This window comes from Mya arenaria, chromosome 14, assembly GCF_026914265.1.
Source record: "Mya arenaria isolate MELC-2E11 chromosome 14, ASM2691426v1".
Taxonomy (NCBI): domain Eukaryota; kingdom Metazoa; phylum Mollusca; class Bivalvia; order Myida; family Myidae; genus Mya; species Mya arenaria.
In genome coordinates, this window is record NC_069135.1 from 38,249,596 (window position 1) to 38,274,003 (window position 24,408).

The following is a 24,408-nucleotide window of genomic DNA, read 5'->3' on the forward strand; positions in this document are numbered from 1 at the left end:
ATAGCTTTCGTTTCATAACACGGACGTATAAACGGTTTATAGGTCCGTGGTCCTTAGATTATATGTGTTTATGGGCAAAATATCACAGGTACGATAACCAGCCATGTCGGCCCAGTCACTTCAGAGTTTTGGCCCTTGCATTGCTATATTCAGAAGAAAAAAACAATCACAACTTCGAGGGGCGTATCATATGACAGTTTACAACAGTTGGGACTCGGAAAGTTGAATAATCTGATCACTTCATTATTTTATTTGCAGGAATAGTAATAATAATTCCGTTTGGGAAACTAGCAAATTACCGTCGTACGATGAATGGGCGCGCGCTCCCTCTAAAATCGTCCAAGTTTACCTTCTATGTCAATATCGGAGAAAAAGTAATAAAATACACTCAAAATGGACCATTTCGGAATAGAATTTGATAATTTTCCGAAGGGATATACCCCAACATACCTTGCCAACATTTTAACCAAGTCAATACTGGTTCTGGGGGAGGGGCGAATGTCAAAACGTTACGCTACTAGGATACGCCCCCTCGAACGTTTAAATATAAAAAATAGTATAAGTATACATTTCTCGAATCTTTGGTCATACGAATTTTACCTTCTAAATATCATTTTTCTACTAAACAGACGTGATAAGATTTCTGCCATTAACCATTTTTCCCTGTTGGCCAAAGCTGCCTTGAAAATTTGTTCGTAACTTCATTTATTCTATTTGAGTACTTGGGCTCGCAACAATTGCTTAAACTTACGCCACTAGGATACGCCCCCTCGAACGTCAAATCCTGGACCCGCCCCTGGTTAAAGCAAACAGGATGAGCAGGAGTTTCGTTCTCGGAGGGGGTAGGGTGGAGCGGGGTCCGGCACATCCCCCTTTATAGACTTATTCTTTTTCGTGGCATACCTTTACACTTATACGGCATATTTCCTGTCTAAAATGTGCAGGCCCTGGAAAATTGCCATTTGGCATTAGTATGGGTATTTTTATGAAATAATGCACTAACCAAATTATTATTCAATAGGAAATAAGACACACTTCAAACCCATTTACACAATCAAAATACTTCATGACGAAGGAGATGTTTAGCCATATTATCTTAAAAGAGGGTCGATGGCATAAAAACAGGCTTCCTTTTTCATATCATATTTTATCATATTTTTATTACGAACAAACGTTATCTTGAGACAAAAATGTACATGTATGTTGATTGATAAATCAGAATACCACAGACCTGTAAACATATCGATTACTCCGTTGAAATTTTATCAGACTTAAACCTACATGTATATTTAAAGCTGCACTCTCACAGATTGACCATTTTGACAAGTTGTTTTTATATTTTGTCTTGGAATGAGCCCATTTTTATTCGTGAATGTCTGGAAACCAGTGATATAAGACTGCTGACAAAAACTCATAACGCAGGTTTTCATATTTAAGGTCGAAAATTGATGTTTATGGCTAAAAGCGTTACTAGGGTTTTAAGACAAATATGTTTATCGGCATCAGTTTTCGAAAGTAGATATGAAATATTGTGGTCTTATCTTTTGTCAGCAGTCTTTGGCAAAAGGATATACATGCTGTCTCCATTAGGGCAGATGGGTGTCACCATAAACGGACAGGGTGTAGCATCCTTTCACTACTCTTTAACTAAAACCATACTTTATAGGCCTAAAACCCATTTCTGAATGTTGCATGTTATATATGGCGAACCGTGGTCTAGTGGTGACACACTTGACTGTCAATCCAGGATTCGGAGGTTCGATTCCCCTCTCCACCGCGATACAAGTACGTTACGTCTTCCGGAAGGGACGTTGTATGGGGGTCCCGTGTGACAGTTGTATACACTGGTGCACGTTGAACAACCTTAATAGCTCTAACCAGGGTTATATTATGTCTGTGCACTTTGCTCCAAAAACCTAAAATGACTAACAATCTTATGGGATCTCTCGGAAATTGGGCCTTGTCCAAGTGCAAGTATAAATAAGCTTACATCCCCCACCATTTGCTGTAGACACACTTAATATTGGTCCATTTATATGGAATCTGAGTGAAGCTATGATGTTTTTTTGCATTCATGCATTTAAGCAAAACTTTCCACTGGAGATTTGATACAATAAAACAATTGTGAAAATTACCAAAATTTATGTCAGATATATATATATATATCCCCTTATACAAAAATAGAATTATTATAATAGAAGAAAATTAGCAATAAAATACAAAACACAAGTTTAGCAAAATCAAGGTTAAACATGCAAATACATGTATATTTCACAGTGGAAATACTGATTTAAATTATAATCAATACAGATCAATAGGTTTTAGGTCTCATAAATTACAGATCCATATTATTATGTTGGAGATATTTCAAGTCAGTATGTTTATACCAAAGTATGTTTAATACTTCATTGTTTATGATTTAGCCTACATAGAAACCAAACAAATACTATACATGAAGTCATTCATGTTTATCACATAGAAATAAAAGTAATAAATGAAATGGAAAATAAACAGAACATGTTTATCATAAAAGCATTTTCAATGATCTTTAACTGTGACATTTAACTTAATATCTGTTTTGTTGGTAATTTAATGACAATCATGGTTTTAAAAGTCTTAAGAAATCCATAATGATATATCTAAAATAGTGTGCTTAACAAGTGAATTCATTTAAAAATTATGAAAAGCAAAAGAGGTGGGCATTCAATCAATTCACTGGCGACACATCAGTTCAATTTCAGTATGGTTTTTAAAAGGGAGAAATGCTTCCGAGATCAAAGGAGATCTCTCTTAGGAGCCAAACTATTCCAACTAGTAGCAACTGTAACCATTTTTCATATCATAGTTAACGAACTTATTTAAAATTATTTTTATTTAATATTGATTGATATTATTTTCTGAAAGCAATTAACGGTTACGAATGCAATAGTACTAGTGCTCTTCTGACTGTATTTCTCCAATAAACAATTTGATTGTTTCAAAAAATAATCTGAGAAAATATTGACTCATGATATAATTTTGCTATAATTTTAGTGTTGAGTTTAAATAATTTTATCTTTTTCCAGAATGTGAAAGATTTATGATAAAATGATGCATCAATCTCAGGATAAACAAGAGCGCCACGGAGCAATCATCAACCAATGTCTGTTGTTTTGTTGTAGAAAAACGGGCATAACTCTACAATCATTAAAACAGTTAAACATGCACGTATCGTCCCTGGCAACATGTGTACCAAGTTTCATATGAATATCTTGAACAATTTCAAGTTAATGGCCAATGGAAGTTTTTGCATAATACTGAAAACACCACAACTCAAGGTTAGTTTTTGCACAATGCTTAACGACATCACAGTTATATAACAATATCGAGACATTGTTTCTTTTAAAAAAAGAACAGCTAAAACACAGACCAAACAAATAAACAATTTGAGAGTGGAGATAATGCGATCAAGCGAAAACTGGCATTATGATACATGTAAATTCTACAGAATGACATGCCAAATGAAACATTAGTACTTGTATACATTTCTCGAATCTTTGGTCATTAGAATTTTACCTTCAAAATATTATTTTTTTACTGAACAGACGTTATAAGATTTAAGCACTTAACCATTTTTCCTTGTTGGCCTAGGCTGCCTTGATCATTTGTTCATAACTTCACTTTTATTTCAGAACTTGGGCTTACAAGACTTGATTAAACTTACTGGCACCTTTAATTAAATGTGTACCAAGTTTCATGCAAATATCTTGAATGTTTTTGAGATATATATGGCAAATGAAATCTTGGGTGGTATTTAATATTCAACTTAGGTTAATATTCAGGACTAAGCTACACTCACTATTTTTGACACTGAATAATTTGCATAATATTTACTTCTTTAAGAGTTTTATATTTTAAATTTTATATAGGAATTATCATAATATTTTTTTAATCGAAATCCAATTTGTATATCTATTTTTGACTAAATGAAAAAAAGCTACTTTACCCTTTTAAGCTTAAGAAGATTTGAAAAATTGGGCTGGTCATACAACATTGACCTTATTACACAATTGGTCGGTTATTATAGTAACACGAAAATCCGATCACTACATCGTTCTAAGATCCAATTCAGACCCATACTGAATACCAGCTCTTTGACAATACATCAAAAAAAATTTAAGAACGTGTAAAAACAATCATTAATAAAACAACGGACATGTTAAAAAAGTTAATTCAAAATGAATTCATTTGTGTCTCAAATAAAATGTATACATCTAGAGAAAATCGAATAGAATTTAAAGCTTATACGAAAATAAATAAGTGGATATTTCTGATGACATTTAGAAAAGATTTCCTTGCAATCATGTTATAAAAGCCTAAATTTTATTCTGTCCATATAAAAAATTCAGCGACATGAAAAATAACATCAAAGCTGTCCAGCAGTAAGAAAGTTGAAGGTAGGAATAAACCATTCATCCACGCGTGAATTTGATTCAACCCTCACTATAAGCGCACCAATGTCTTTTCCATCATCAGCACTATCCCAACACGACCCAGCACTTTTCATATTTACAATTACTACATCTCCCACAATCCGTTTCAATCTAATGTCTGTCCTTTAACAATCTGAAAAAGAACAAAACATGAACCACTTTACATCATTAAAAGGCCAAAATAAAAATAAAAATGTGTGGGTAGAGTTACATCTTGTCCAAAACAGGTAGGGCAGTTTTTTTGTTTGTTTTTTATAAGGCTTTATGTTAGAATATTATTGTCATTATTTGGGATAATGGCCTATAAGTAACTTTCACTTGAAACGTTTTAACTACATGTATGTACTAAAATGCACACAAAATAAATACTATAAAAACGGAAGATTGATCGGGTAACCATAACCAGAAGTATTTTTTAGGCCTAACTATTAATAAACATACACATATTATATAATGAATAAAATTTCATTACCGCTGTGATAGGACTCAACATATTCAAAACACACACTGTCAGTAGTGTATTTGACTCTTAATTGGTTATGCTAGATTTTTACAATATCACCACACACATTTTCATTAACTTTTATGTGCATATAAATCATAGATAAGACAAAAGCACATAAAAACATCTATCAATTAATCAACTGCAGGGTTAGACAATCAATATCTCATATGAGTCATATTTAATTGCTTTAATGTTATTTATTTTCACCTTTTTCACTTTATGAGCCAATTATTCAATTTAATTCTTAGTAGCCACAATGATACCATTTACTTTTGCAACTTGGAAAAATTAATTTAACAGTGGACTGTCCATTTAAAACACTCAATTTTAACTCTGAATGAAATATGACTTAAATATACCTTAGATAATGATAACGTGCCCCTGACATGCCATCCTCAGCACCCCAGCGTATCATAACCCATATGATATATATACCCGGTAGTTTATGATACACTGGGGTGCTGAGGATGCCGGTATGCTTGCTAAACATAATTTATGGCTTTTAGCCTTTACAATTTACAAATCTAAATCCAGGCGATAATTTTCACTACTTTTCAAACATAAAGCTTCTCTAAGAAGGTCAGTAACACCTGCTACTTTAAGTTATTTAAAGCTAGCTGTGTTTATGCCCCTTATTTCTGAACATTAATCCTCAGATATTCAAACTTGACTTCTGAAACAACAAGCCCAATTTCTTACAGAAGTGCTCAAGACATTTTTCAACATATAGCCTCCCTACATAATGCACCATGCAGTCAATTTTTACCTTTCAGGTGGCCCAGGGGGGGGGGGGGGGGGGGGGGGGGGGGCGTGGTTACAATTGACTGGTGCATAAAATCAAGAATTTAGCAAGCCGGGAAAGCCTTTTACTAGTGCATCGCTTGTGTGATTGTGCTGATTTCTAATGTTCACCATCATTCAAGACATCTTCGTTAGAAACTAAAGGGAGCTTACTCTTGCTTCAATATACTCCACTCTTCTTTCTAGTTGTGTCAGCTTTTCGTTTAAAGTTGCAAGACGAGATCGACATGATGTGTCTGAAATTTTAAACAAAAACTGATAGTTAAATATATCATATTTGTTTTAAACAAAGGTCACATTTAAATACACGTAAACTATCAGCAGGGAAATGATGGCTGAAACTAATTATTAAAACAATAAATGTCATACCTGTGGAAAGTGCTAGAAATAGGACAAGTAAAATGCTTACTTCAAATACTATGATTTGTGCTAAAATAAACCTATAGGCTGGATTACTATAATGGACTATGATATCCATAAACAAAGATCATAGAAAAAAAAGCGCCAACTTTCTCAAAATATCCCTGTTCTATTTTTATGACATAAATTTGGTGATAGCTGGTTTTACATTAGTGAAATTTAGAAAGCAGAGACTGTCATAATTCTGAAGTGATTGAGGTGACATGGCTGGTTATCTCACCTGACTGAGATATTCTAACCATGCACATTCTGACCAAATTTGGTGATGATTTAACAAATATTTCTTAATTTATCAATCCAGCAAGATCAATTGAAGGTCTATAACTTAAAGGGGGATTACTCTCGAGTGACAGGAGCTAATGCACCAGTCAATTGTAACCACGGCCCCGCAAGGTCCGGGGGTATACCGGAGATAGCCGGGGAAATGGGCCGTGTTTTTACCTTCCAGGTGGCCCCGCAGTGCCGGGTGAATGCTGTGGTTTTGTCTATGCGCCAAGTATAGCGGGGAATGGGCCTTACCTAGGGTCCCCAAAGTCCCCGCTATTCCCTGGACCTGGGGGGGGGGGGCAGTGGTTACAATTGACTGGTGCATAGTGTTGGGAATCGGTTGCAATTTTACTATCAATGATCGGTTCCACTCAAGTTACCGATTATCAATAGTACAATCGGTTTTTAAAATACTAGATAGTACCTGAGTTGTAGTTTTATTCATGTACAGTATTAAACTCTTAATCATTATATGCATATACCTTATGTCTATGATTGAAGTTATTAAGTGTTGTTGTATAAAAAATAGTTCATTTTCTTGCTCATTGTGGCTTTCATCAGCCATTTTGTTAAAGATAACATCTGAACACTTACTAATTATTTTTTATTATTATTATGTTTAATTTTTTTCGATAATCGATTATAACCAAATACTATCGATTGTCGCCGATTTCAGGCTCAACCAATCGATTTTCGATTACAATCGATCATCGGAACATCACTACTGGTGCATAATGGTTGATTATCAAACTTGTCTGAACAAATTTGGAGATGATTGGACAAAGGCTTCTAAAGGTATTGAGCAGGCAAAACTGATATCAGGAAATTTATTTAATTAAAGGGCGATAACTCATGAGTGACTCCAATGATATGGCTGGTTAATGAACTCTTAAATCCAATATATTATGCCCACACACATTCTGACCAAATTTGGTGATGATAAGACAAATGTTTTGTAATTGGTTGGTCAAACAACAAACTGGAAATTTCCAGTTGTCCTGCAATAGGTAATCAAACAAATATTTTGCTAATACTTTCCTGAAAAAGTTGTCTTTGAGATATTGCAAATGGACACACTTTCAGAAAATACACTGATTTCGCATACTCTCAGGTATGAAATTGTTTTTCTGTATAATTCAAAAAATACAAACAGAAGGAGATGTTAGATAAATATCGTTTTTACAGAAACCTTGTTCAGAGAGAAGTAATTAAGGCCAAATCGGAATATATGTCAAACAAGCTGGAAGAAAATAAAAATGATCCAAAAAAGCTGTGGTCAGATTTAAAAAATCTTGGATATAGTAGTAAAAGTAAATCTTCTCCAAATATTGTTTTGAACATTGATGATGAAAATTGTTTTGAACCATGTAAGATTGCAAATCACTTTAATACTTTTTTTACTACTGTAGCCTCAACTTTAGTAAAAAAACTACCTTTGCCCTTCAATTTGTTTAACTATGAGTCTGACTATTTTAAACGATTTTATAAAGATAGAAATCCTGACTCTGTTAAATTTAAACTTCACACTGTTAGTGAAGAATACATTTACAAGGAACTATGTAAACTAAATTGTTCAAAAAGCACAGGGTTAGATAACATTCCTGCAAGATTTTTAAAAGATGCTGCACCATTTTTAAAGATACCAGTAACATTTCTGATAAACAGTTCTATCACAAGTAACATTGTACCATCTGAACTCAAAAATGCTAAAGTTAAACCATTGTTTAAGAAAAACAACAGATCTGATGTTTCAAACTATCGACCTGTAAGCATACTATGTATAGTTTCAAAAATCTTAGAAAGAGTTGTATACAACCAACTAGAATCTTTTCTTGTTAAACATGGATTATTATACGAACTTCAGAGTGGTTTTAGATGTAACTATTCAACTGACTCCTGCCTAATTCATTTGACCGACCATATAAAAGAACAAAATTCCAAAGGTCTATATACAGGAATGATTATGCTGGATCTTCAAAAGGCGTTTGATACCGTAGATCACAAAATTCTATGTCAGAAGTTAAAAGAAATTGGTGTGGATTCAATTGATTGGTTTCAATCATATTTATCTGGACGTAAACAAGTTTTCAATGTAAATAATACAATGTCTGAATTCATGAACATCTCTTGTGGCGTTCCTCAAGGAAGCATACTTGGACCGTTGCTGTTTTTATGCTATGTCAATGATATGAGTATAAGCATAAGTGAAAAATGTAAATTAATATTATATGCAGATGATAGTGCTATCCTTTTCTCACACAAAGATCCGTCTGTTATTAGTAATGTACTCGGCAAGGAACTTGAAAACTGTAGTAAGTGGTTAGTTGACAACAAACTGTCTTTGCATCTTGGAAAAACAGAATGTATTTTATTTGGGTCTAAAAGAAAACTAACAAAAGTTGATAGCTTTAATGTAAACTGCAATGGCCATATCATAAAACCTAAACAATCTGTTAAATATCTTGGAAATATACTGGACAATGATCTCAGTGCTGCATCTATTGTTAACAATATTGTCAGTAAAGTTAATTCTAGGCTAAAATTTTTATATAGACAAAATCGTTTTTTAGATATGAATCTAAGAAGATTGTTATGTAACTCCTTAATACAATGCCATTTTGACTATGCATCGACATCTTGGTACAGTGGTATATGTAAACAATTCAAGAACAGATTACAGGTCACTCAGAACAAAGTTGTCAGATTTATTTATGGCTATGATTGTAGAACTTCCCTGAAAGTCTCGGCTTTCAGTGATATTGGATGGCTTAATATAGAAAATAGGATAAAGCAACTACGACTAAACCATGTACATAAAATCTTAAATAGCAAATGCCCATCATACTTACATGAACATTTTACTTTAGTCTCATCCACACATTCTTACAACAGTAGACATAGTGCTGGAAATTTTAAAGTGCCACAGGCTGACAGTTTTATATTAAATACTTTCTTTTATCAAGCAATCCAGGACTGGAACAGTCTTCCAATAAAGTTAAAAGAATTGAAAAATAAGAATACTTTTAAAAAAGAAGTGAAATCACATCTCATTGTTGGTATGAAATGTGCAGAAATGGAAGATTTCCTTTTTTATTAATTGTTATTCATTTAATCTTGCATATCAGTCCAAAGATTTTTGTCATATTATGCTAAAGTGTCATATGGTTTTAACAGTCGGTTGCATTATAACTGTAAAAGTTCGATATCAAACATTTAATCATTCTTTAACTGGTCAAGAGTACATGCATGTTATTTTTGTATAAGTAAACCTAATTTAAACAGCTTATAACTGAGATCTTGGCAAATAATTATATTTGTCATAAGGACCCCATTGGAAATAAGTTGAATAACTTTAATGGGTTATCCTGTGTTATATATTTGTCACATTGAATTAAATCTTTGTTAACGCACGTATGTATCCAAAGCATTCTAATGATGTTGTGCTTTAGTATAGATATCATCACTAATACTTTGTTAATCAGTCTGTGTTATAACTTTATGAGATATTTGGTTTGTTACAATGACATATATATGCACGAATAAATCTATCTATCTATCTATCTATCTATCTATCTATCTACAATCAGCCAAAACACAGAAAAACGTAAATTGCTGTAAAAGGGCTTTGACAGTTATAGAAGCCACAACTACCTCTGGATGTATTCTAGGCCATGGATACACTTATATCTGCTTGTAACCCATTTACGCCTGAAGATGTCCAACCATTGAAACTTCCCTGTTCTACATGAACCCTATTTTGTGTAAAAAGTGTAGCTTGATCCAAATCCAAGATATCAAACTTTCTTACAAATAAATGAACAAGAATAGTTTACCAAAAGAATTCAAGAAGTCAGATATTTTCTTTATGCTGCATGTGATGACTTCAACATATTCTCTATTCGCCCAATCCTGCTGTATAGGCTTTTGAATTGAGTTGGGCTGTGGTGGTCCTGACATCTTGAATATTTTTATTTCCGGGTTGGAACACTTTGTAAAAGACACTTCCATTGGATAAAGCTTTGATAGTCGGCCAATGAAAATTACCCTCCAATACTGCATCAACTTCTGTAGTATAGGTACATCTGATTGGCTTGTACATTTTCCTTTCGGCTAATGAAATGCTTTTTAACAAAAGCCACACGACAGTAAACAACGAACAAAATGGAGAGAATAAAACGATTTCTAGAGAAAAGATACATTTCATCATCAACATAAACAACGCTAATTGGTAAAAAAAATAACATATCATGTCCAATTCTGTTTAAGTAAAGGAAATGGCAGTTAATATGGTATTGAGCGTTTTTGTTAGTTTGTAATATGTTTTCGCGATTTATTGAAGAAGAGTGAGATGTTATCTAACGACCTCATACATAGAAAAATTAAACGTTATAATGCTATTCCAATAAACATGATCTACAGACTCTCAAACTCAAAAATGGCCTGGTCACAACACATCTAATTTGTTTGTAATCTCCGTTTTGTCCTGAGTAAAAAAATGCACTGATTAAATTCTACATATGCCAACGATAATCACCAATGATTTGGAACGATATGGCAAACTTATAAACTAGACCAGTAACTTAGTTACTTTATTTGTGTCTGCTATCAGTTTGACAGAAAAAAATGACGTCATTCAGGCCCTTGATGTATCATCCGGATCTGCTCAAAACAAACAGTTTTCAGACACAGATATAGTCGCTATATACAGTACACTCCACGCGGAACTACCACTTTCCTCGGGTGACTTGGAGGCGTTTTAAATTTATCGCGGATTTCCGACGAATACGCAAAGTAAGTTTCTTTTTAAAAATAATTATCGAAAATTTCCATAACAGTATTCATCAGCATCGTCTAACAACTGTTGTTTTTCACATTATTTAATTAAAAGATATACCATAGCGTGCGTTTGTGTTTGTTATTGTCATCTTTCTCTTACTATATTAAGGTGTTGAGAACTTAATTAGATTGGAGTAATGAAGGTGTTGAGAACTTTGTAAGTGTGAATATTTTTCGGTCATTATTTCTTAATTTGCATTTTACCACTTATTAATTTATCCGTAGTTATCAATGGGTATAACCTATTTATTACGCATATAAGTGTAAATCCTTCATCAAGTTAATTAAAATCCCATTTAACACCATTTTATACATGCATTGAAATGAATAACACATTCTATCGGCTTCAGATCAAACAGTCACACTGTGTGACGTCGCATAACTCACAGTTTTACCCACGAGGATCTCATGGAGAGCATGTATATTGTTATGCAGGATTAATGTGTCTGGGTGGTGTTTTCGAATGTTACTTTAAGTATTGCATTTCCAACTTTAATTCATCACATTAATTAGTTACCTATATCATTGAATGTGTTGACTTTTATTGATGATTCAATAAGTATAACTGTACATACTGTAATTGCTTCTTACAGTCTATAAATGTGGTACGAGTTTTAAAGTTTATTGGCAGATCGTTTTACAAAAATGTCATGTCTTTGTTTTCTTAATCCCTTGATTGCCCTTGTTGTTTATTTAATCCTCCAATAAATATTTCACACTTCCTCTTTCTACATGCAATACATCGTTTAGGATGGGTATTTACTAATTCACTTGTCACAGTGGTGTATACGGTTAGGTAAATAGATAGATAGATAATCTTCGTCTGTGAAACTTGGTAAGTGTAAAAGTAACGATTGATGTCCTTTGGGTGTCCGAAAATTAGGTACTCAAAATAAATTATTTTTATAAATAATTACGGGTGTAGCAAAAATTCTCAAATAAATTTAACAAAATTAGATACAGTGGGAGATTCTTATCGGTTTTCCTTCGAGTTTCGCGGTGTTTTTACCTCCGAGTAACGCGGCGATTGTAATTATACGGTCCACTGATCAGCCTCGGTGGGTGAACGAGTAAAAACGCCGAGGAAAGAGGATTATGATCAATTGGATGTCGTGTCCGCGATGACCAAAATCCGCCGAGGAAAACGGAAAGTGGTAGTTCCGCGTGGAGTGTACTGTAGTTTATAATTTGATCAACATTTTAATTTTTTGAATTAATGAACACCATGGTTTTCTTTTCTTCAGATTGATTATAAAGAAAGAGAGATGTTTTCACTGAAATCAATCTGGAAGCCTTGGATTGGCGGTGATGCCAACAAGCCTCCTGGAAAGGATGAACACATGGTAATAGTGGATTCACTCATGTTAGAGCTCGAGTTTCACATACGAGAGCAGGAACAGATTCTCAAAGATCGTGAACAGGAAGAAAGAAGACGAATAACTGGTGTTGACTATAGCTGGCTCGTCAGTGCTCCTGTGAAACAGTATGAAATTCCCCACCTTGAAAGATTGGAACTAGAGGATCTTTGCTACAGAGTTAAGCCACCAGAATGTGGTAAAGTTATATCACTCTTCAGAGATTCAATTCTCAATGAGCCAAGAGTTTGTGATATTCCTAAGATTCTCAAAGCTTGTATTCGTCAAGTGGTCGAACAAAGACCTAAGGAGGAGACTCTAACTGACTGGGTTACGAAAAGGACATCGAGTCTTATAAATATGAAAATACGGCCTTCGACTAAGATTACACCATTCCACAAAGAAAGTGATGACGTGGAGAGCAATACAACAATTGAAACCATATCAAGCCATGTAGATTTGATTACACCTAGTGGTGCCCATAGAAACAACCAATCATTATCATACCACTCACAACCGCACGATTTTGACTCACTGCCAGTTTAGATACAGCGTTTATTTTTTATTTTTTGTTCTTATAATACAGGCATCAAGTAAGACTTTGGAAATGAATAAGTCTTTGGAGAAATTTGTTTCAAGATTTTCATCTTCATCTATAAATGTCTATGTATAGCTAAAACCTCTCCCTTAAAATACAAAAGCTAAAAATGGCCTATTGAAAAGTATGAATGATTTTGGAGACTTCTAGCTTTTAGGATTCCTGTTATACAAAATGTGTTCATTTTTTACAAGTCATGATTTCTACAAGTTTATTTCAAGGTTATTTATTTCTTATGACTTTGAGTTTTACTTTATGTGTCAGAACCTTATCACATTAATGTACACATGTTGTTCACTTCTTAAGTGTTGTTGCTGGCCCTGGCTAATAGCAAAAAGGTTCTTTTCGCTATGTAAATAAAGGGCACTTGGAACCATTTCGCCCTGACCCGTCAAAATGTTAGAGCTGATCGACATTTTAGTACCATTGTTTTGCGTTTTCTTTGTTCCTGGCCTTATTGAATACTTCTTACATATATATACAGCCTTTTCTCCTTGTCCCATCAGATTGTATTCCTGTATAGACATAATCATTATTAAACATTGTACCTTTTATTTTTGTTCAAAGTTATGTTCTTTCGGCATTATTTTTTGTAACTAGCCTTATTGAATGCTACGCAGAAACTTCTTGTCTTAACCTGAGGCTTTCAAATTGTATTCCTGTTTTTTGTTCACTTTAAGCACTGATCATGTTATCAATTGTTCAGTACATGAAGTGTATCACTTGTTTGTAGTTGATTAGCCTTATCGAAGCATTTGTGTTCGAGTGCCTTTAAGGAATTATACCGATTTTGGTTTACAATCTCTCAGTTTCATTGGGTTGATTGTTTATAACTTTGTTAAAAATATCAATCAAATTAACCTCATCGTTGTTAACTTTTAAATGTGAAATATCTGATGATATTCTCACATATTTAAATAAATCAAGTACATGAGCTTAAATGGGCGTCTCAATCAAGTGTTTTCACTGAACTTCCCAAGCAATAACGATTTGAAAGTTAACAAAGATGACGTTAACAACGTTGTTAACTTTAATAAAGTTCTGAACAATAGGCCCAATGTTTTTTAAATATGCTATTATGGTATATTGTTGTGATGTTATTGTTTGAATCGTTGTTCATAAGGTAAGAGTTGTTGTTCATCTCTCTTAAGATTTGTTGTTCATAAGGTAAGAGTTGTTGTTCATAACGTAAGAGTTGTTGTTCATAAGGAGTTCTTGTTGTTCATAACTTTAGAGTTGTTTATGTCTTTAACATATCATTAAAATGTTTTTTGTTTAAACATTTTAACAGTCAAAATATATGACGCAATGTGATGACTTTTTGCTGTTCTGTTTTGAGAAGACAAAAAGTTTTGGTATTGTTTTAGCCCTGGTGTCATTGTTAGTTGAGTCAGTGTGCGAAAACGTGGCTATAACTCAGAAAGATAGTTCAACCACAACTTTGTACACATGTTGCCAGAGTCAAAACACACATATTAAGCAAGGGTCATAACTTGGACCTAAATGATCATCAATTTATGCCCTTCTTCACATGATAACAACAACGGCTAAGCAAAACTTTTGAACTTGACATTTCATATTTTGTAACAAACCTAATTTTCGAGCCTAGATGGCTTATACTTTTACAATCTTCTAAAATTCAGGTTTCAAAACAACCCTTAACCGATGAAAAGATAAAACTATTAAAACCTGATTTCTTATGAATTTCAAATATATCTTTGAATGCAATTTTGAAAATGCATGAATTGAAATACATTAACTATGTACAAAGGAAGATGTTTTATATACTGGAAAATAAGTGTTCATTACTCTTGTTAATGGAAAGGTTCATTATTCAGGTGTTATTTTAACTACACACCTTTGGGCCATTTCAATGAAGGATTATAGCGTTTTTCATCACTTGGTCACAAATGGCCACACATGCAGGGTTCTCAATAAGTTTCGGTTGAACCGTCACAAAAAGAAAAGTAACCGTACAGCTACTACTTATTCTACTTAAATTTTATTTATTTTTCCAGATTGAAACCGGCCCAATTGCCATTTGAACCGCCCATTTTAGCCGGCAGCCGGTTCATATTGAGAACACTGACATGATACTTTTTTTATTTCCTCAACTTTTGTGCTCATTTTTAATACTGGCTAAAGGCCAAGTCACTGAATTTTTTAGTTTAATTACAAAAATATGACACTTTTCAAGATGATTTCAATGTACGACTTAGATTTTTCTTGTAACGTCACCTAGGCTATGTTTACACGAAGATGCATATCATAACATGCTGCAATATATTAAAGCAGAAATGTTACTGTTGGATGGTTGTATTGAGACCACAGTAAAAAGTTTGTTTGGCGTATTCTGGTTTGACTCAGAAAATAACATGTGACCCGAAATAGATACCTTTTATCCTATCTAGTGTTTTTTTTTATTTCAATATGGTAAATTTATCTAAAAAGTAAAATAAAAGAAGAAAAAAAACTTCCTACTAACAGAACCACACCTTGAAATGTTGATAGGGTAACGCCAGACAAACTGTAAATTGTAGTCTAATATTTACAAACTGAAACAAGTTATAAGCAAGTTGATCTCATAAAAAATCTTAAGCATTATAATCACAGAATGGTGAAATTATGAATGTTGTTTTTGGACCAAAATATTGTTTGTGATACTCTGTATATCATTTACAAATGTTCGATGATTTTGATTTTTAGCTTTTGTTGTAATGTTGGCCATGATGATGTACCATATCTCTATAACTGTTATTGGATGTGATTTACATACATGTAATAAGCTATCGATGGCGGCCAAAAGTGCTTGTATGTTATATTACTCTAGTTGTTTTTTTATGTATATGATATCTCTATACATTATCTACACCAAAAACCGTTTCAAATAAAACCAAATAAAGCCGAAATAAAATGGGGTAATAATAGGCCTAAAATTTCTGAATTAACTCAAGCAGTTTAAGTATAATATTTCATTTAACCCAAACATAGTTCATCAGGATTATTTTATTTGTAGCAGAATGACGTTATACCGAAAATGACATCCTTAATGTTTTTTCATAGGCACTGTGCATAAACATTTTCAAAGAGAAAGAGGGTATAATGTGAATTTTTTTTTATATGATCAACCGTAAAACAAGAAATAAGTTGATTTGTAAGCATAAATTATTTTCTTATTCTCAATGGTTAAGATCATGTTTTTAAAACTGTCAAACTCATTTTAAAATACAGGAAAAAAAAATGTGTTTAATGATTTTTAAAATAAACAAAATTATATTATAACAGTCTTCAGGATTATATATTGTCATATTTGTATACATGTACCTGTGATGTGCAAAGGGGTAGACACCAGAGGATACGATTGCAAGAAAAAAAGAAAACTGTCGAATACTTGCATACTATTGATATCATTGTGTACAAAGCATAGAATCTTACTTACTGATTGATCACATCGCTTACTGATATATCACATCACTTACTGATATATCACATCACTTACTGATATATCACATCACTTACTGATTGATCACATCGCTTACTGATATATCACATCACTTACTGATATATCACATCACTTACTGATTGATCACATCACTTACTGATTGATCACATCACTTACTGATTGATCACATCACTTACTGATTGATCACATCGCTTACTGATATATCACATCACTTACTGATTTATCACATCACTTACTGATTGATCACATCACTTACTGATTGATCACATCACTTACTGATATATCACATCACTTACTGATTGATCACATCACTTACTGATATATCACATCACTTACAGTGATATATCACATCACTTACTGATTGATCACATCACTTACTGATTGATCACATCACTTACTGATATATCACATCACTTACTGATTGATCACATCACTTACTGATATATCACATCACTTACTGATATATCACATCACTTACTGATTGATCACATCACTTACTGATATATCACATCACTTACTGATATATCACATCACTTACTGATTGATCACATCACTTACTGATTGATCACATCACTTACTGATATATCACATCACTTACTGATATATCACATCACTTACTGATTGATCACATCACTTACTGATTGATCACATCACTTACTGATATATCACATCACTTACTGATATATCACATCACTTACTGATTGATCACATCACTTATGACACATGCATCTTTTGCTGTTTTTATGCAGTTTTACAATTCGAAATGTACTGGGGTTGTCTACCATGTATAAACCCCCAGTAAGTTTAAAAATAGCGTCAGTATATTTATATGCAACCATTAATAGATATGATTTAAACTGGGAAACCATTATGCGCTATTTTAAATTGAGAAAAACAAATGAGACCGCAACATGATGGTTGCGTTTATTATTTCAAGCATTTTAAATGATGTATAATCGGCCTCCAACTAGCTCGCAATGACAATTCTAGACTTGTTCTGATGAAATACTGTATAAGCCGAATTTTTGATCATCTGGTGTCTAGCCCCTTTAATGTTTGCTATTTATAGTTGTGTATGTTTGAAAAGTTCTAGTCTACTTTGCAATTGTTAACATATCACTTATGTTGTTTAAAGCTGTTTAATTGGATATTAAAATGTGACAAAACTATCAGCTATTTGTTGTCTATAGTTAAAGAACAGATTAATTGAACAAAACAAACCAGTTAATCAGAATAGAACAGTGCAATTGAACAAATCAGAACAGAACAGATCAATTGAACGGAATAGAACATAACAATTGAACAGATCAGAGTAATTGAATAGAACAGATTAATTGAACCTAACAGAGCAATTGAATAGAATAGAGCAATTGAACAGAATATAATATAGCAATTGAACAGAATAGAACAGAGCAATTGAACAGAATTTAAGAACAGAGCAATTTAACAGACTAGAACAGAGCAATTGAACAGAACACATCAATTTAATATAACAGCAATTGAACAGAATAGAACAGAGCAATTGAATAGACTATAACAGAGCAATTGAACATAATAGAACAGAGCAATTGAATGGAAAGGAGCAATTTAACAGAACAGAGCAATTGAGCAGAACAGATTAATTGAACAGAACAGAGCAATGGAATAGAACAGAGCAATGGAATAGAACAGAGCAATTGAACAGACTAGAACAGAGCAATTGAACAGACTAGAACAGAGCAATTTAAAAGAACAGAGCAATCGAACAGACTAGAACAGACCAATTGAACAAAACAGAGCAATTAAATATAACAAAGCATAAACCCTTAACTACCTCCTAAATAATGCATTTATAGAAAATACTAATTACTGATAACAAGATTGCAACCGTGTACTTAATAGATGAAAAAGCAAAATATTAGATGATTGGTGAGTGCTAAAGGATTTCCTGTGAACTTCTGTCGTCTCATAAGGTATAAATACCGTGTTTTCTGCTCCTTTCTTTCAAATTAAACTCGCATATCCTTCAAAAAAACTTTTTTTTCTACATTTATTCATCCTTTTTGGTATTTCAAAACACTCGTATTAATTGTGATAAATCTTGTTTGGGAGTAAGAGTGTATTTTTAAGTTTGATCCAAGTCGGTTACCGAATACGGCCGCATTGGGTAAACATAAGTTCGATCTTTTTTAATACGGTCCCTTATGAAGTTCGATCTAAGTTACATATTCAATATTATTCTGATCAATATCCTTCGATATGACTCGATTATTCCATTCAGTCAATTGGCCAGTTATTTTTAAGGTTCCATCAAAACCAAGGGCGTAGCTTGACGAAAATATATGTGTAGGCCATGTTTTAGGGGGCACGCGGGGCATGCTCCCCACACCAAGGAAATTTTGCCTAGCTAGGTGATTGTAGGTGCGTTTTGGCGTATATTTCGTTGTTGTAAAAAACATTAAAGAGAGCAACAATATCATTATGTTTTACCATAAATTAATTTGGTACGTATATTAGCTAAAGAAGACAGGCCATAGAAGTAAAACATTGAACATTTTATTTAATGTCACTCAATATTAATGCAATTTGTTACCAAAATCTAAATTAACTATATGTGTATTTGCACAAACAATGCCATATATATATATATATATATATATATATATATGTGTGTGTGTGTAAATATAATGTAGCTTTCTACACCACAGCTGACTTTCCGGGATCATTAAAAAACCCTCTAGCTTCCGGCATTTTCGCGACTCAAACACATTGATGACGCGGTCAACATCTATGATTATGCTCTTGTGGCTGTGAGTTTGGGCCAAGGATGACAACCGGTCGCTTTTCATTGTCGTTCGCAGGAAGTTTTTTTATTCCTTTCATTCCACTTAACGACCTTTCACAAAGAGGCTGATGTAGGTGGCATAGTAAGAAGAACCTCGAATATTGTAAATATGCTAGGGTACAGGTCCATGTTGGTCTGCTTCGTGGTATCTTGTAGTCAAGATAAACTTGCGGCTGCGATGCTCCATCTCACATTCCATTCTGTTTTAAATGTGTCAAATGTTTCGTGGCGATCAGGGGCCTTAGCAGCATAAATTGATGGCAGCATGTCATCCTTTCCAGTTTTGAAGGCAATACATGTTGTGCACTGTATCTGTGTCTTTGAAGACATTGAACAAGGTTGGCTCTGTTTTGCTGTCGACCAACTCTTCTCGGCATTGATGGTTGAATGTCGAAGCCTGAGCTTATATCCGTTGCTTTCATGTACATTCCATTCTACACATCAGGTTTCAAGTGTGTAGACCACTACGGGGAACGCATTTTGGAACGTTTCGAGTGCGCCCGCATGTCTGAACCATCGTGTCACACATAACGAGCGAAGTTTAGTGCGCCGATTCATTTCCTCTTTCGTTGCGACTTCTCTAGAAACCTCGTCCTGGAACGCTGCTAGACGATTTGCTGAAAACTTGAACAAGAATCCAATGTCCTGAACTGTGTCCATCAAAGTTCGGACACTCGGATGGAAACTGGTACAGGAGGCAGGATTGCCAAGTTCCTTCTAGCATTGTTGTTTGGTATCTTCATCTATTGAAGTCAAGGTGAGACTATCGAAAAGAGGATACGTAGGAGTATGTTCGGCAATATACAGACCGTTTACAATTTCAAATAATAAAGCGCCCGTAAACTTTTACCAAGCCAACTGGAAATGTTTAATGAACGGCGTAAATGCGCAGACTACTGATATGCAACTTCCAATTAATTATATACGAAACATTAACGTCGCGTGAAAATATACTTTAGATCGAAGGAAAACGATATATTTGAAATACCAGGTTTCCTATTTATTAAAGCGCATTTGTCGGAATTTCATATTTAGCCCGTCACCCTCCTATGCCTTCAGTTTTTATTGCAGATTTGCCATTTTTATTTTTTCGGTTTTTCTGAAAAATGTGTAGGCCGCGGCCTACACGGCCTATAGGAAGCTACGCCCCTGAAAACATTCATATTCTACTTTTAAACCTAAGTTAGATCTTCATGTGCTTATTTAATACGGTCCCTGGTGTATAAATAATATCAGTGGTTGAACATTCGCTTCGGGTTCGGAACGTCAGGGGTTCAAACCCCGGCCACGTCCAACCGAAATGCGTAAAATAGGTACCTAGTAGCTCCCTTGCCTAGTGCTCGGCATTCAAAGGGATGTACTCCGAAAACAGTGTACTCAGTACTGGTTCAGCCAAGGAAAGTATCCCGTGTATCTGTGTTTTACATCTAGAACGTTAAAGAACCAAGAGGTCTCTTCACAAAGAGCTAGGGTATCGCAATCGAATCTCTTTTATCCCAATCTGTTTCTTTAAGTCTTCCAATGTCTGGATTTGACTGAGAATTGCAGTCACTTCTATTTTATGTCACTGATGGCATTTATACACAATGTAAGTCGTGATGGCGTCACGATGGGGTCAAGGCGTCACGTCGGGTTGAAGGCGTCACGTCGGGGTAAAACCATACTTAAGCCAAAAGGCGCGGGCAGACCTTGATAAACTCAAATAAACAGATTAGTTTATTATTGTATTGATTCTTTAAGATGTTGATGTCTGATGACCTCATATAATTTGGGCTATTTGTATCATTCAATAGGATGTTCAACTTAAGCCTGGTTAAAACAAAAAGTTTGGTAAGGGTTACATCATTTTCAAAACAGGTTGGGTAACTAAGCTTTTTTTATTAGGCTCTATGAAAGAACGTTATTGCAATCATTGGAGAATAGTGTTAAAGTAATCTTCTGTATAAAGCTTTAATGGTTTTAAACTACACATTAAAACACACACATTTTTTTTACCAACTGACTATAAAAACGGTAGGGTCGGCGCCTTTTTCGTTGGTAGGGTCGGGTAAACCCAACCAAATGTATTTTTCTTAGGCCTTAATAATATTTAAATTAGTGGACTAAAACATATTACAGATTATGCTATGCAAGTTTGTATTTTTGTTCTGTTACTGAACTGTAAATGGATGTAGTGTTATATACTACACATCTTCGATACCCACTTTAAATGTATCTTCAGCTTAAGTATACTCTTAGTTCAGAAGCATATTTGGCTTACAAAATATATCTGGATTTACAGTAATTATTAAAGTTCTTGCAAATTCCGCCATCCTTACGTCAAAAATGCTGAAATGACGTTATTTCTGGTCTGGCAGTACAATGACGTCACTTCCGATTTGACGTCAACAATGGCTGTTACGCTGTTAAATATGTGTGTCTTCCTGACTGCCTTGTTCATGATTTGCATTTCATTTAGTTCGGCAAGAAGTGGTTATCCGAATTTACATCAAAGACAAAGACCTACATCTAAACCTCCAACACCTGCAGTGGAATTACGGAACATGTACCATTCGCTGGACTTGAAACCTCTGCAACGCATGACCCTAGACTGCAACAGCAGAGAAATGGAACAGCTTTTGCAGAAGCATCCGTTTGTTGAACATCGCTGGAAACACAATGGGGAAGCGTTTAAGTTGCAACCGGTTAGAATGGAATACATGACGGAAAAACTGACAATAAACAATCTGATGCCACAGGACAGTGGAACATACCATTGTATAGCCGAGGAGCCATCGGCCACGCAACAAGTTGTCGCAATTTACGCCACTGTTATTGGTAGGCTTTTGAAGTACACTTACAGAGGTGACGACCTTGAACTTGACTGTCTGAGTAACGAATTCGGCAAACTATACCCGAAAGCCATACGCTATTGGATCGATCCGAAAGGAAAACGGGTTTTTGAAAAACCGGCAATCGATAATCTTGAAACATTCCCCAAAGCTGATGACAGATTGGCGGGAAATTGGACGTGCTTTGTTGAGGATCCAGTTGTTCCAAGAAAATGGACGACAGCGAGGCTCCAGGTTTTCATCAGTCCTATACCATCTTTTGTGAAGAGAACAGAATTATTTGTGAAAGGTAACAAAATCGTAAGTTGTATTATAATAGTTTTGATAATAGCAGCCTTCCTAATGCTTTCCCAACTGGTTGCAAAACTTTCGGATAAGAGTGAAAATCGCGTGAAAAAGGACATGAAACACATGAAAAACGTTTTGGGCCTCAAGGATAAGAAGAAAGGGTCAGACGACGATGATGACGATGATGATGTTGACATTAATGATGGAATGCCTTTGTTGAACACCACGAAGACATAAGCGTTGAGGATAAATTTAAACATTTCTGAAGCATTGTTCAAAAAGTTGCATGAGTGTGTAAACGAGCATAGCTTTTATTTATCAAAAGGTGACCTTGTTCCAGTACAAGAAAACATTACAGTCGAAACCCGCTGGCTCGATGTCGCTAGGCTCGATTTTCTCGTTGGCTCGAACTGAATGTAAAGGATTTTTTTAACACTGTGTAAGAATTCCCGCTTGGCTCGATATTCGCGAAGCTCGAAGTATTTTGGTCGGTCTCTTCAACATCGAGCCAACGGGTTTTGATGAACAAACGGCATCTTATTGACAATTATCACTATCAGATGTTTCGAAGGCACAGTGTTCCTCCATCCAGAAATTCATTCTTTGATAATTGCTGTATATATGTTTTATTTTGTCTGTAGTCCACTTGTCGTAACATTCTGTGGCCGCTAGTACAGGGGACATCGATCGTATTAACATCTTACGAACGTGTGTGTAAAAATGCATGTGAGTGGGTGCGTGTATGTTTACATACGCGCTTGTGTTTTGTTTTGTTATTTTATACGCGCGTTTGGGTGTGTGCGAATGTAATAGCGTGTGTGTGTGTGTGGGGGGGGGGGGGGAGCGGTTGTGTGCGTGCATGTGTGTGAGCATTTTTGTTTTTGTACATATGTTTATCCTTACAAATTGCAATTGAAGAATAAATGAGATTTAAAAGAATGATGTTCGTATTCTTGCTGATTAAACAAGACTGCTTATTTAACTGTACAGGTATGGTAACAAGAAAAAAGTACACTCCGCTGAAGGAATAGTTCCCCCTGCTAAGTTAATGGGCGTCTGACGAAATAATAACACACACTACTGAAATTAAAGTTCAATGCAAAATTCAGTAAGTCTCATTATACTAACAATGCCAACCAATACAGTTCCAATACTTTAAGTTCAATGTTACTTATTTGTGAAAGAAATCTGCGACAGTAGATAAAATGTTATTATTTAAATCCCCAAAGGCCTACCGTGTTAAACCAGCCATGTCCAAATGTTCAATATTGTCTGAAAGAAATTGTGGAAGTGATATGCGTATAACGAATATTTTGCAAAACATTCAGTTCGATTCACTTTAAGATATGAAGTTCAAGAAGGGTGAAAGGGGATGTTTAATAACGCTTAAATAGTTTATCTTAAGGGAGTGTGGAGTTTGTAGATCGATGACTATAGATCGATGACTATTACAACGTGATCATTTTTTCTCAACTCATGTAGATCAACCCATATACATGTGCAGAAGATATACAAGGTAAATATAGTCTTCGATTATCGATTACGACCACTTACCCAACTTTATGGCTTAATTTGATCATGTGAAAACTAATTAACCGAATAAGAATTTTAATTATTATTCATTTACTTGTTTTATGTATTATGTATAAATATTTTCAAAATGCAGTTTAAGTTGAATCTAGTATAATGTTTTAAACGAAATACCGGTGGTGCTAAATAGGTTATCATCTTTTATCAATTCAAATCGA

General features: G+C 34.3%; 2 protein-coding genes and 1 long non-coding RNA gene across 5 annotated transcripts; 2 read left to right on the forward strand and 1 right to left on the reverse strand.

Annotated features, from left to right (window-relative positions):
• Positions 1–1,245: 1,245 nt before the first annotated feature.
• Positions 1,246–10,443, reverse strand: LOC128218274 (uncharacterized). The gene is made up of 3 exons (XR_008258348.1): positions 10,299–10,443; positions 5,932–6,014; positions 1,246–4,605 (listed from the first exon to the last, which is right to left on the reverse strand). It is a non-coding gene; the product is annotated as an uncharacterized LOC128218274 (long non-coding RNA).
• Positions 10,444–10,615: 172 nt separating this feature from the next.
• LOC128218291 (protein RD3-like) lies at positions 10,616–17,877 on the forward strand. Of its 3 annotated transcripts, XM_052925936.1 has the most exons (3): positions 10,616–10,693; positions 11,075–11,256; positions 12,546–17,877. In XM_052925936.1, exon 3 carries the CDS (start codon positions 12,567–12,569, stop codon positions 13,200–13,202), a length of 636 nt encoding a protein of 211 aa, XP_052781896.1. In that variant the 5' UTR covers positions 10,616–10,693; positions 11,075–11,256; positions 12,546–12,566; the 3' UTR covers positions 13,203–17,877. The 3 variants fall into 3 exon arrangements, with proteins under 3 accessions (XP_052781896.1, XP_052781897.1, XP_052781895.1); XM_052925937.1 differs by lacking the exon at positions 11,075–11,256; XM_052925935.1 differs by lacking the exon at positions 11,075–11,256 and having other exon boundaries at positions 10,631–10,754.
• On the forward strand, positions 14,349–23,434 carry LOC128216092 (uncharacterized). The gene is made up of 3 exons (XM_052922682.1): positions 14,349–14,377; positions 15,497–15,591; positions 22,071–23,434. Exons 1-3 carry the CDS (start codon positions 14,349–14,351, stop codon positions 22,895–22,897), a joined length of 951 nt encoding a protein of 316 aa, XP_052778642.1. The 3' UTR covers positions 22,898–23,434.
• Positions 23,435–24,408: the final 974 nt, after the last annotated feature.

Excerpts from the sequence above, each read along its gene's own strand:
- LOC128216092 (XM_052922682.1), top strand. The coding sequence starts at position 14,349 with ATGTTATTGTTTGAATCGTTGTTCATAAG. Across the intron at positions 14,378-15,496 it reads TTTGAATCGTTGTTCATAAG|GCTATGTTTACACGAAGATG; the intron begins GTAAGAGTTGTT and ends AACGTCACCTAG. Across the intron at positions 15,592-22,070 it reads TATTGAGACCACAGTAAAAA|TGGAATTACGGAACATGTAC; the intron begins GTTTGTTTGGCG and ends CAACACCTGCAG.